This window comes from Mustela erminea, chromosome 15 (genome assembly GCF_009829155.1).
Source record: "Mustela erminea isolate mMusErm1 chromosome 15, mMusErm1.Pri, whole genome shotgun sequence".
Taxonomy (NCBI): Eukaryota; Metazoa; Chordata; class Mammalia; order Carnivora; family Mustelidae; genus Mustela; species Mustela erminea.
The window spans coordinates 583,328-596,482 of record NC_045628.1 but is presented as its reverse complement, the minus strand read 5'-3'; the positions used below and the strand labels follow the sequence as shown (position 1 = coordinate 596,482).

The 13,155-nt window shown below is 59.7% G+C and overlaps 1 protein-coding gene across 5 annotated transcripts in view; it reads left to right on the top strand.

Annotated features, from left to right (window-relative positions):
* The window catches only part of TMCO3 (transmembrane and coiled-coil domains 3), a 34,506-nt gene that overhangs the window by 16,735 nt on the left and 4,616 nt on the right, over nucleotides 1-13,155 (top strand). For all 5 annotated transcript variants that reach the window (XM_032314236.1, XM_032314235.1, XM_032314234.1 and 2 more), the window contains 4 exons: nucleotides 742-928; nucleotides 3,821-3,938; nucleotides 6,226-6,421; nucleotides 9,902-10,052. In XM_032314236.1, the coding sequence (XP_032170127.1) occupies nucleotides 742-928; nucleotides 3,821-3,938; nucleotides 6,226-6,421; nucleotides 9,902-10,052 (652 nt within the window). The remainder of the gene's footprint in view (nucleotides 1-741; nucleotides 929-3,820; nucleotides 3,939-6,225; nucleotides 6,422-9,901; nucleotides 10,053-13,155) is intronic.

Below are 13,155 nucleotides of genomic sequence, written 5' to 3'. Positions count from 1 at the left end.
ATCCCCAAAAGGGGAACAGTGTGTTCACATAGACGAGGCTGGCCGGCCCGTGGGGTCTCGGGCGTTGGCTTCAGAGCCTCTGTGCTGAGCTCCTCTGCCCCTTTTCCGGGCCCCCTTGTGCCCTTGCCTGAGGGCCTGGGTGCGGGAGGGCTTGAGAGGGTGTGGGGCGAGAAGAAAATGAGCAGGTGCTGTCCAGTAGGATAGGATGGGTTTCAGGATGATGACTTTTGTCAGTATTTACCGTTCCTGCTGGTATCAATGTCAGATCGCCTTTACTACTGTGTCTCCTCCACGCAGCTGAAAACCCGAGAGAGTTTGACTCAAACCTGATTTCTCCCACAGTTTCCATCATGTCTAACAGCGCTAGGGGAACACCGAGGTACTCGTCAGTGTTGGGGTACTGAGCCGAGCTGGCTTCCATGGGACTTGTGTTTCCGTGCAGGGAGGGGGGGGTGGTGCTGTCCACGTGGCGACGCGCTGAGAGGGTTAGTGATATGTGCCCAGACACGTATCACACGGAGCGAGGCGTGTGTTTCGTCCCTGTGACAGCACTGAGCAGTCGGGAAGCCGACAGGAGTGGCCAGTGTTTTTACTGTGTTCAGATCGTGACTTTGGGTATTGGGCTGATGACGTGTTTAGGGCAGAGCCCCTCCCTGAACAGCCGAGGCCCGTGGCCAGGCAGCGCGTGTGTGCTCCGCACGTCGTCACTAAACGTGTGTGAACGGACGTGTTCTCTTCCAGGTGTGGAAGATCGCCTTCCAAGGACCGTGTTACATGACGCTGTTGATGATTGCGTTTGGCTTGTTCTGGGGACACCTGCTGCAGATCAGACCCACCCAGAGCGTCTTCGTCTCGACTTGCTTGTCCTTGTCCAGCACACCGCTGGTGTCCCGATTCCTCATGGGCAGTGCCCGGGGTGAGAAAGAAGGTAGGTGGGGCCGGGCTGTAAGTATGCGTTGGAGCACCCGGTGGGTCGTTGCCTCGGATTCACTCCGAAGGCCTAGCTCATAGGCCTAGAGTCCTAGCTCTGCCCTGTCGAGGGGCGCTCCTGGCAGTCATGGTGTTCAGTGTTTCCAGTCTCCACTGGACTGAGAAAGCGGCATTTCCGTGCTTGTCCATTTAGGATAGTCTGAGGACCACGGTTAAGAGAAACAAATCCATGTCGGAAAATGAAAATCAGTGGCTTAGGAGGTGAGCGTGCCGCAGCCGAGCTGAACCCACGCCGGGTCAGTGCTGCGCTCGTGTGGGGTCACCACACATGTCTGGGACCTGCGGCCTGAGACAGTGGCTCTCGGACATCATGCCTCGTGCTCGTCCTGCTGGGCCTCGGGGCTCACGTGTTTCTGTGACAGTGGTGGCCGAAGGCACCAGCTTCGGCTCCGTGCGTGAGACACTGGCCTCTGATGGTTACTGGATGTGGTGAGGCCAGACCGGCCCAGAAGCGGAGGGATGAACGTTCCAGCTTGTCTCACGGCGGCACAGCCCGGCTTCAACCGCACCGCCATTTTGTACATCATGTGAACTCGTTACCGTGACGTTCACTGGTTTTGTTTTGTAAAAGTAAAAAAAAAAAAAAATAGTTAAAACGTGCTAGTAACTTTACACCGATATGTGCCTGCACCAACACAGCAGTGAGAGGGAAATAAGAAAAGGGAAAACCAGAGCTGTGGGGCTGGCTTCTCTGGTAAGACCCGCCTCACCGTACACGGAATTGGTTGGGGGCTACGGGCTCCTGGTCACCTGCGGCCACACACAGCACCCCGCTGCCTGACGCCGGGGGTTTTCCCACCGGAGGCTGGGAAACATGCATAGTCCCGTGTCTGCTGCTGCTTCGTGAGCCAGCGGGTCATGGCACAGCCTCCTGGCTTGGAACTGGACTAGTTGGTGGTCTTGTCTGCAGAGGCCCCAGTGTCCCCATAGCCCCGTGATTAGGACCAGCCCTCACAAGACTCACGTGACAGCGGTGAAGTCGGAGGATGAAAACAACTTGATCAGGGCCCACGCGCCGGGTGCCGGTGTGTGTGAGGCCGTCGCCAGCCGGGAGAGACCCGTGACAGCCGGAGTCAGGATGCGGTCAGGTCTCCTAACCCTGTAAGCTGAGCATGCCGGAGGCAGACCTAAGGGAAGGAGTCGCATCTATTCAGTTCGCACAAAGACAGGACACAGTGTGGACAGAAGACATAGAAAAGAAAGCCACGAGATGAGGCGGGGAGAAGCGCTAAGAGGCTCAGGATGGATCCGGTAGTGGTCCAGGAAGCACAGAGAGGAGGAAACCGCCGTCAGCGTTCAGACTTGGACAGCTGTGGGAGCTTGAACGTCGCGCTCCAGAACCGAGCAGGAAACAGGAGGATAAATGTGCTCTCGGCACGTTCCAGTACAACAGCAGAGCTCCAGGGACCAAGGGGGAGGGCTTGACGCCTGCCCAAGAACACAGGTGACCCGCACACCTCCTCCACGCCCGGTGGTCATGCCCTCAGAGCTGTCACCGAGGAGCCGGTGGCAGGGAAGTCGTCGTCAGACACGCACAGGCTCCAGGGCGTGGCGGCCCGTCCCTCCCTGCACTGAGCACCGGGCAAGGAGGGCAGAGGAGCACAGTCCCGCGTGTTTCCGGGCTCGCAGATTTCGTTCGCCTCCCCCAGAGCGTGCCCCCTCTGTTTTATGTAGGGGCTGTCAGGAGGCAGGCTTTCTCACCTTGTAGAAGGCCTGGAGCTCTGAGCTGTGGGAACGGGGGTGCTGCCAGGGTTGCAGGTTTGGGAGGTGGGTGGACATACCGACAGACTTGGGCTTTGTGGATGTTTATAATTAAGCTCACAGGCTAACGCGCAGTACCTGCAGGGCCCGTAGAAAATGTCATTTGGGGGAAGAAAAGCTTTGACTTACAATGGCCACGAAAAATAACTTGGGAATAAGTCTCTGAAAAGATGTGTGTGTGACCTTTGAGGACAAAAGTACTAAATGTTACTGAAGAGAGAGCCTGTGCTCATGATGAGAAGACTTAATACATAAAGACGTTGCTACTCCCAAATTTATAAACTCCCATCGACCTCAGTACAAATCTGGCAGGTTTTTTCTGAAACTTGGTGAGCTGAGCCTACAGTTTATTTATTAAGAGCAAAGGCCAAGAATAGCCAATACTAATTTGAAGTGTGGGGCTTGTGCAGAGGATGGCAGTCCCTGAGGTCCTGTCCCTGCACTCGGGCAGCTCCCTGTGCCCAGGCCAGATGGGGCAGGAGGGGATGGGCAGCCAGACCGCACATGCGCGGGGAGCGTGTGGGCGGCTGGGTGGGTGGGAGTTCGTTGTGCGCAAGGACGAAGGGAATCAGAGCCCTCCCTGGAGCCGAACACCAGACCAGCTTGATGTGGGTTTAACCCCTCAAGGTGCAGGGCAGAACTTCAGAGCTGCTGCCCTGTGACCTCAGGGTGGAAAGGATTGCTGAACTCGAGATGCAGAATCCAAAAGAAAGAATGTCGATAGACTGAACACATCGAACCTTGCAAAACTTCTACTAAAAAGGCGTTTTTTAGAAGCCCGAGCTCTGGGGACGCAGAGTGACCTTGGCCATCCGGGCCCGTCCCATTCCTGTGTCCACGCCGTCCTCGTGCGATGGTTTTCTCTGTTACTATGTAAGTGGAAGGTGGTTCCTGTCAAGTGGAGGTTCCTCCGCAACAAGTCGGTAAGACGTTTCCGTGTTTGCTGTCCGGGAGATCCCGAAGTCCTGCGCAGGCATGACGGGTCGGACTCCTGGAGGGCGGCGCGGTGCTTGTTCCCCTCGGGCCCTAAGCTCTAACCCTGTGCTCCCGCTGGCTTTCCGTCCGGCAGGCGACGCGGACTACGGCGCGGTGCTGCTCGGGATGCTCGTGGTGCAGGACGTGCAGCTGGGGCTGTTCATCGCCGGCATGCCCACCCTCATCCAGGCCGGAGCCGGCTCCCACTCCAGGTGCGCCGCGCCGCCCCACCCCGGCCCCGGCCCCGGCCCCGCCGCCCGACCCCGGCCCCGCAGCCCGACCCCGGCCCCACCGCCCGCCGGACCGCCCGGCCCCGCAGCCCGACCCCGGCCCCGCAGCCCGACCCCGGCCCCGCCGCCCGCCGGACCGCCCGCGCCCGCGCCCGCGCTGCTGTCGTCGGGAACGTGCGGGCGGGGGCGCGCCTGGCAGAGCGGCCCGGGGCCGGCGGGTCACGGGAGAAGCGCGCTTAGCCGAGGACCGGGACGGGGGTGTGGGGGGCGGCCTGCGGGAGGGGCTGGTGCGCGAGCGCGCCCGTGTGGGCGTGTCCGTGCGCGTGCACGTGTGGGCATGTCCGTGCGCGTGCACGCCCCGCGGTGGCTCCGGGTTCGCGTCTCCGCGGGTCCCGAGTCGCCGGGTCCTCCCGTCCGTCCGGCCCGTACAGTCGCCGCGGGGCGCGCGGAGGGCGCGCGGCGGAGATGGACCCGCAGGCAGGGCCCTCGCCGTCCTCCGCTGCTTCCGCGGGACGCGTTCCTGCCCCGCTTCGGGCCGCGGCGCGGACTCGGGGTGCGTCGGCCGCGGGGGTCCCGCGGCGGGCGGTCTCGGGAGCGCGTCCCGCGTCTCGGCTCCGGGGGCCGCCGGCCGGGCTGTGCGGACGTTCCCCGCCGCGGGCGCCGTCGAGGGGCCGCGCGGCCGAGCCCTGGACCCCGGGCGGCCGCGGCGTGTCCCCCCCGAGTCCCGCGGTAGCGCTTCGGGCGCGGTTGCGGGTTCCCTGCGGAAGCCTGTGCGCATCTTTGCGGGGATTTTCCCTAAATGACGGATTCGGTTGCTTCGTGCCGCTGGGGCGGTCGGGCCGTGTCCTCGGACCGGCGGGCCCCGGTCACCCGTCGGCGCCTGCAGGCTGCGTGCGGACCCGCCCTCCGCCGCCCCCGACGGCCGCCTCCTGCCGCTGCTTTTCCGGCTCTCATCCCGCCGGTTTCTACCCTCTTCTTCCTCTTCGTGCCCCTCACTGCGGTTGGTTATTTCGCGGTTGTTGCCGGGTTCTCGTGCTGAGACCTCGGTGACCGACTTGAACCGTTTCTCTCCTCTGCCCTACCGGCGCTGCGGGTTTTCCGTGCGGCTCGTGGCAGCCGCGGGTCTTGCACTGTGACTCACTGCAGTTCTGTCCCCCTTGGGCTCCGTCCCCGGAGAGCATCTCCTCCGACCGGCCTCATGTAGAAGTCCGATGCCGACGCCGCCTGTTCTCCTTGTCTTTCTGGTTTCTGGTTGGAGTCCACCGTGGTCACGGAGCAGGCAGGCTGTGTGTGACTTCACCTCGCCTGAGTTTGTCGGGGTGTTCGGCTTCTGGACTCCGATATGGTCGGGGTCCCTTGGAAACAGAATGTGCATTGTGTGCGGGCTGCCAGGGCTCAGCCCGCCGGCCCTACGCTGGCCTCCCTCGTGGGAACCCGCCAGCAGCCTTCCACCGGGACGGCGCTCCAGCCCGGCTGGGGCTCCTTGCCCCACGAGACGGTCGTGTGCGACTTGACGCTCGTGTCCGTGGCTGCGAGTGTAAGCTTCGACTAGCGGTGAATCCCCGCCTGGTAGTCAGATTGGTGTTCTTCCACTGAGAACCTCTGAACCAGGATTTTAGACTAAATCGTTTCATAAATGCAACGAACCAGGTTCTCAAAAATAAATTTAATTAAGTTAAAAATACGCATTCTCCTTGTAAAAATAAACACGCCGTAGTGCCTTTCCTCGGAGTTTTTTGACTGAGATCTAGAATACATTCCGAGAAGTAAATACGTCTTCTAATAGGAGCTCAGCCCCGAATCCTGTTCTCTGCGACGAAGTAACAGACAGGAAATTCAGGGTTCTGGCTTGGCCGCAAGGGGCTGTTGGGCGGCAGGTCGCTGGGGTCCTGTGGCTGGACCTCGAGGGCTGAGCCTGCAGGCTGACGGTCGCCCCGGGAGGAATTTCGAGTGGGGGTTAGTTCCTGCTGAGGAGTTCTGTCCCCAGTCACGGAGCTGTGTGAGCTGCGGTCAGGAGTCCTCATGCCCCATAACACATATTTGCTTCAAAGTTGATGGTAAAACAGTCGTGCTTGCATATCTGATTCAAAGAATTAATTTGAACCAAGTTGTTTAGAATTAATGGGATTGGTAGGTTTTTAGTATTCGGAAATAAAAATGATTTGGGAAGTTTGTTTTGTAACATCAAGGAAAAACGAGGGGAACCATTTTATCGGGTGTCAGGGAGGGTGTTCCGGAGGTGAAGTAACACCCCTTTCTTCTCTCCTAGCGTTGTCATGGAGACTCTGCGGATCCTGGCTTTGGTGGGTCAGATCCTCTTCTCGCTGGCTGCCGCTTGTCTTCTGTGTCTTGTTGTAAAGACTTACCTCATTGGACCGTATTATCGGAAACTGCATGTGGAAGGCAAAGGGAACAAAGAAATCCTTATCTTAGGAATCTCTGCTTTCATCTTTTTAATGTTAATGGTAATTCTCAAATACCTGTTATTTACATACGGACTTGAAAGCTTATGATCAGTTCTTTATCTTTTTAATGTACTTGAAATATTTGAAACCGCGTGGCCGTATTTTTCTTGTGTGCACAGTCATTCCTCTCCCTCAGTAGTCATACAACGAGCTAGACCTGTTTGCTCCCATACTTTTCAAGATTTTATTTTTGAGACAGAATGAGTCGGGGAGGAGCAGAGGGCAGGGAGCCTGACGCGGGACTCGATCCCAGGACCCTGAGGTCGTGACCTGAGCAGCGGACTGAACGTCCCAGGTGCCCCCGTTCATTAGGCACTTGGTGGAAAGGGCTCCTCAGGTGTGGGACTGCAGGAGGTCGGCCTGGCTTCGACAGCCGCGTGGACTGCCGGCATCACCCGCGTTACACTGTCCCAGACTTTCGGACAGCTGTGTCCGAAATCGGATTAACCGTTTAGAACAGTTTTTAGTCCTATCCGATGATGACAAAGCTGGTCAGCAGTGTAGCTTCTTTTGCCATAATGTGAAAGTTTGAAAAAAAAAATAGGTTCATTTTAGAAGCAGCGTTCTTACTTAAAGGATATGCTCCTAGTGAGAGAACGGGTAGAGGCTGTCAGAGCCCCGCAGACGGTCCACGGCGCTGGGGGCGCCTGCAGCCCCGCAGCTGCCCTCCCCACCGGGTTCACGCAGAAACTCAGCTGGGAATGTGCGCAGCGGCTGTTTCACAGCAGCCAGACCCCCCCGGTCCACCAGCAGGTGCCCGGTTCCACCAGCTGGGGTCCGGCTGCACCAAGAGGACTGCCCAGGTCTGAAGCAGCTGGTGCATGAGTCTCCAGGGAATTATCGCGAGCAGGAAAAGCCAGCCCTGAGGTCACGTACTGTGTAATTCCACTCATGTGATGTTTACGATGACAGAACTTCAGAAATGGGGGGAAGCTTGCCGGTTGCCAGGAGAGGGTGGGGGAGGACCCTGGTCACGGACCCTTGCGCGTGTCAGCGCCGTGTTGCGTCCGTAGCCTGGCTGTGATCTCGTGCCCTGATGAGGAAGACGCCACCACTGGGGGGCCCGGGCAAGGGGTGTGTGAGATCTCCTTGGACGGTTTCTCACCCTGCAGGTGAATCGACACTTTCCTCAAAACTAAAAGGTTAGTTTTAAAAGGTTAATTTTAATTTAAAGGACTTCAGCAAAATCTGTTTCCTCGTGTATGATTTAATCGTCTACTCGTATTTTATAATCTTGGCAGAAGTCTTAAGATTCGCTTCTGCTCACATGCGTGACGTGTTTCATTTTCTCACATTGCTTTGTCCATTCTGGAGAATTTTTCTTCTTGACAATGACATCCGGCAAAGCCGTGTTGCCCGGACGACTTCCGTCTGTCTTCCCAGGGGCTGCGCAGGTTCCGCTGCTTTCCTCCTGAGAAGCTGCTCGGGTCCCCCCGCGCGTCCAGTGCCGGCCGGCTCGCTCATGAGATGGTCTTACAGCTCAGACACCCTCGTTGCCCTGAGATAGTGCGACACAGCCCCTCCTCTGCCGTTGGCTGTTGGGCTTGGTTCCCGTTGACGGCTCCCCTTGGCGTGCTCCCGGCTGGGCATGTGGGTGTCGGCTTGCTGGTGCTGAGGTGGGCGCCAGGCCGCCAGGGTCGCGCTGTGTCCACCCCCGCGCCGCGGAGCGGTCAGGGTCTCCGCACCCCCCTGCACCCGTGCGGTGTCTCCTCAAGGCTTTGACTCCATGTCCCTCCTGAGCTGGTGGACGCCCCCCCCGGGGCCGGCCCGTCAGAAGCCTCGGGTTGTTTTCTGTTGCATTGGCTGTTTCTCTTACTCATTTGTAGGAATTTTTAACATATTCTGGGAAACTTTTTGTCTTTGCTATTTTGTACTAAAAGTACATATAACAGAATCAGCCACTTTAGCCCTTTTAATGGACGTGTACAAGTTTTCCGCATGTTGACAGCACCATGCGCCGGTCAGCGCTGTCTGAACATTTCTGTCATTGCTCCCCAAAACCCTGACTCCCCCAGGCTCGCCCCTCCCCCCGGGCCCAGTGACCGCGCTCCTGCTTTCTGCGCACGCGGACTCACCCGTGCGTCCCTGCTCTGAGGGGGCGCTCTGGGTTTCCGCACTCTGCTCCTTTATGGCCCAAATTCTCTGTCCCGTGTGTTTGCTTAGAACCTTCTCGTCCGTGACTGTCCTGTCCGCTCTCTTGGTAGCATTTTTAATAAACGGAAGTTCTTGGTTTTCCTACGCTCCAAGCTCCAGGTGGCGGACGGATGGCGCTCGGCGGCCCCCCGCAGGTTGTGTCTTCCCGGGTCGGAGGCCGTGTCTCCTGCAGGACGGCCTGCTGTGCTGCTCTGCTGCGCGCCGGAGAGCCGCGGCCGTCGGGGGGCCGGGGCACATGGGGTGCGGGGCCGTGTGTGACGTCTGGTGCTGCGTGTGGCTGTCCACGCCGCACTGGGGCGCAGGTCACCTTGTCAGAAGCCAAGAGGCGTGTGAGTGCGTGGGTGTGAGCACAGGGGCATGAGTGTGGGCACACGTGTGTACGAGTGTGTGGTTGTACGTGTGCTCGTGTGAAGGGACGTGTGAGTGTGAGTGTGAGTGAGCACAGGCGTGCAGGTCCACCTGTACGTGTCTGACTCTCCACTTGCCCCGCCTGCGGCCCGGCTCCCCAGGCTCTCGGGGGCTCTCCAGCAGCCGCGAGGTCTCAGTCCGCTCGGCTGAGCCGCTGCTGCAGGGGTGCAGGTGCAGGGAGAGGCCGGGCACCGGCCTGCGAGCCGTGGCCCGTGAGCGCCCCGTGCGCGGTCGCTCCTGCGCAGGTTTCTCGGGCTCCGTGGTGTTTGGTGTGAGGTCGTGCGTTCTGTTGTGGGGCTCGCCCCGGGCGTGGTTGCGGAGCGAGTTTCTCTCCCGCTCCTCTCTGCTGGCTGCCGGCCTCTGTGTGTGGCTTCGCTTCCGCAGAGGAAGACGCCGCGGCTGCTTTCAGGCCGTTTTGCCTCGGGATCGCCTTGCAAAGGAGCGCACCCGAAGCTTTGCATATGACGGCTGTCACCAGGAGCCCTGGAACCCAGACCTGGGCGGCGGCCCGGCCGCTGGACATGCGGGCGCCCCCGTCTGGGGTCCTGTGCCCTCGGGCTTCACTGGCCACACTGCCCTCCACGTGCCCTTGGCTGGAGACGCGACGGTTTACGTGAACGTGTTTTCTTGGCATAGTTGGGTAGTCAGAGTCAGGATAAAAAAATCTGTCACAAATATTTAAAATAAACTTTCAAAAATATTGTCATTCAAAAATTTGAATGATTACTTGAACTATTTTAATTTGTTTCTGTATACGGCAGATTCAGCTCACATTCACTTCTCTGTGTGTCTCCGCTCACCCCCACAGAGGCCCCTCTGGGGACTTCAAGATGAGCCTCTGCTGTGACGACACACCGGCCTTTGGGCGTGAACCCACCCCTGGCTGTGAGTGACATGTGGCCCTTCCGTCTCCCCCAGGTCACGGAGCTGCTGGACGTCTCCATGGAGCTGGGCTGCTTCCTGGCCGGCGCACTCATCTCTTCCCAAGGCCACATGGTCACCGAGGAGGTCGTGGCTTACATTGAGCCCATCCGCGACTTCCTGGTTATCATCTTCTTCGCGTCCATAGGTAACCGCCCTTGTCACACCGGGACAGTCACGTGGTGGCTGTGAGACTTCTGCGACCTACTCACGTATTTCTGTCTGTGCAGCCAGAACAGCTCCAGAGTAGTTGGGGTCTGCAGAGAGATCTTATTAGAAAGGGGGCATTTGCACTCGGGAATGTTAACTTGTTGGTCAGCGGCCATGCTCCGGGGGTGCTCAGATGCCCTCGGGGAGGACGACCCCCACCTTCGACTCCGTGGGAAAGGCACAGGTGCCCGGCAGGTTAGCAGCTTAAAGTCAGCACCAAAACGGGACATTAGGGAGGGAAGATTAACTTTGATGCCAGAAAACTCAGCTGCTCTGCCAGTGCCCCTTTGTTGGGCGCCCCTTCACCTGGCGTGACCATGCAGCGGCCGCCTTCCGGCCAGGAAGCTCCTCACCACGCCTGTACCCGCTGACGGGCTCAGGGCCACCCCAGCGAGACCCAGAACCTTGAAGAGCACGGGCGGCCGGTCCTGAGAGCGGGGTGCAGGGTAGGAGACCGCCCGTCACCGGGCAAGATGAGACCCTTCGCGCTGCTGTAGGGGTGGGTGTCCGTGGTGTTCCGAGAGAAGCTTCTCGCCCACACGTGCCCCTCACGCTGCCTTCCCCATACGTCCCCGCCCCGTCCCTTGTCTGCTGTCCTGGTGTCTGGGTCTGTGTGTCTCTGTCCCTCCTGCCCCCAGGTCCCTGCATCCTGCACCCCCCTTCCGACCGCTGCTTCTCCGGGCGAGGACCCGTGAGGCCGACAGGTGCCGGCTCCCTCCGACTGGGTCCTGGGCCGCACTCCCCCGGGGCTGCATCGCACTGACCCCGTGTGGCTCATGTCCTGGCTGTGGGGCTGCGGCAGCGTGCGCTGGCTAGATGAGGAAGCCCTGCAGACGCGCTCCGACAGGCACGCTGGGCTCTTCCTCACGTTAGGGCTCTTGACCCGCAGAGATCGCGGGTGCCCAACGACGAGACGGCGCCGCATGTATCTGCTTTGATGCATCACGTTCAGCCAAGAAGCGTGTGCACCCTCCCCCCACTCGGGACAGAGCCTTTCTTTTTAGCTTTCTAAGCAACACGGAAGTGTTCTGTTTGGGACGATGCCACAGTGACGTGCACACGAACCTGGTCCCTGACCCCTGCCCTGCATCAGGCCCTGTGGGGCCGTAGGACTGGAGGGCCCATGGGCCACAGTCCGTTCTGGGAGGGGCGAGTGACCCTGGGGTCCCAGAACCACAACGGGGGCACCGAGGGCCCTGACCGAGCTCTGAGCAGTGAGACCAGTGTGACCAGCAAAGGGCAGTTTGGGGCCCGGAGTGAATGAGGGCCCCCCGGGGGCTGAATGCCAAGGTAGCAGCCGCTCGGGGAGGGGGGTTCAGTCCAGATGGCGGGACCCTCAGAGGGCAGGAGGGCTCCAGGTGCGCGTGGTGGGGGGCAGTGCGGACTCCGCCCCGGTGTCCCTCTTGCTCTAGGTGACGCTGGCTCTGTTCCTCATCACAGCACAGCTGGTACCTGACTTTGTGATCCCTGTGTCATTGAGACACCCTGGACCCTTTTCTTTGTGCTGCTTTGTTTTAAAGACTTTATTTGAGAGCACGAGCAGGGGGAGAGGGAGAAGCAGGCTTCACACTGAGCAGAGAGTCAGATGCGGGGTTCGATCCCGGGACCCCAAGACCTGAGCCAAAGGCAGACGCTTCCCCAGCTGAGCCCCCCAAGCGTCCTTGTTCATGCTGTGTTGATGAGTATTTGAGCCATGGCTCTGGCTGCCCAAACGGTTGCCAGCGTCCGGCCGACCATAGAGCTGAGGAGGCCTCTTCCTGGTCTGCAGGTGGCTGGCTGCTTGCTGGGTCCCCACGTGTCCTTTTCTGGGACACAGTGTGCTCGGGGACAGACAGGAGGTGGAGAGACAGACACATGGAGACCAAGGAAGGGCTGCAGGGGAGGACTCCCGCGTCCCCTTCCCTTACGAGGACACCAGTCCTGCTGGCTCAGGCAGCCACCCTGTGACCTCTTGTCACCCTTGGTACCTCCGGAAGCTGTCTCCGGATGCAGTCACACGGGCTTGTGGCCTCAGCATATGAACTGGGGCAGCTTGGTCAGGGCAGCTCTAGAGGCAGAGCGGAGTGGAGGTGACCAGGCCCGTGTGGCCCTCTACCACCTGCATGACCACAGTGATGAGTCCCCTGTCACTTCTCACCTTATGGATGAAGCCCGGGACGTGGGTTTTTTTTAAGATTTTATTTATTTGTTGAGACAGCGAGCATGAGAGAGAAGGTCAGAGGGAGAAGCAGACTGCCCGTAGAGCAGGGAGCCTGACGCGGTGCTCGAGCCCACGACCCCGGGATCATGACCCGAGCTGAAGGCAGTTGCCCAACCAACTGAGCCACCCAGGTGTCCTTTTTTTTTTTTTACGTGTTTCTTGTTCCAGACTTTTCGCCAAGGATTTCAGCCTCTCGGATCCCTCCCTGGGACACAGAGAGGAGTTCAGAAGTGGGCACGGCCCCTCCTCATTCTCGGAGGTGCCCTGGAGGCCGCTGTGGGCCCCGGTGGGGTGGGACAGCCTCGCCTGACATCAGCGGGCCTAGTGCGCACGTGAGGTGACTGTGGGGCTGGTGTTGACGAGCAGACCACATGCCACGTTCTGGTTCCCATGTCGTGTTTGCTCATTCGTCCCGAAGTTCACATCTGAAGAGAGGTCGGGAGGCTCACCAGGGTCCATGCTTTGTTGGCGGTGGCCCTGGCGTGGGCGTGCGGAGCCTGTGCCCCTTGTGCTGTCCCAGGAGCGTGGGTGGTATCTGTTGAGAGGATGAATGAGTGAATGGCCGTAAGCAGGAACACTGGTGGCCTGCGTGCCTCAGCGTGGACTTTGTCTCTGTCCCCGAGCCTTGTATACGTGGCGCTGTGCTCCCGGCACGGAGGTCCTGAGTGGGCAGTGTCCTCACCGGAGTGGAGAGCCTCTGCCGTCTGGCCTGTGTGCCTGGGCCCAGCGCACACTTACCCTCGGGCTAGGGAGGCCCCTGAACCTTGAGGCAAGTCAGCAGCAGGCAAGTCAGCAGCGCAAGCATCAGGGTGCCTGGTGGGCGATGGGCGGGCAGAGCTCC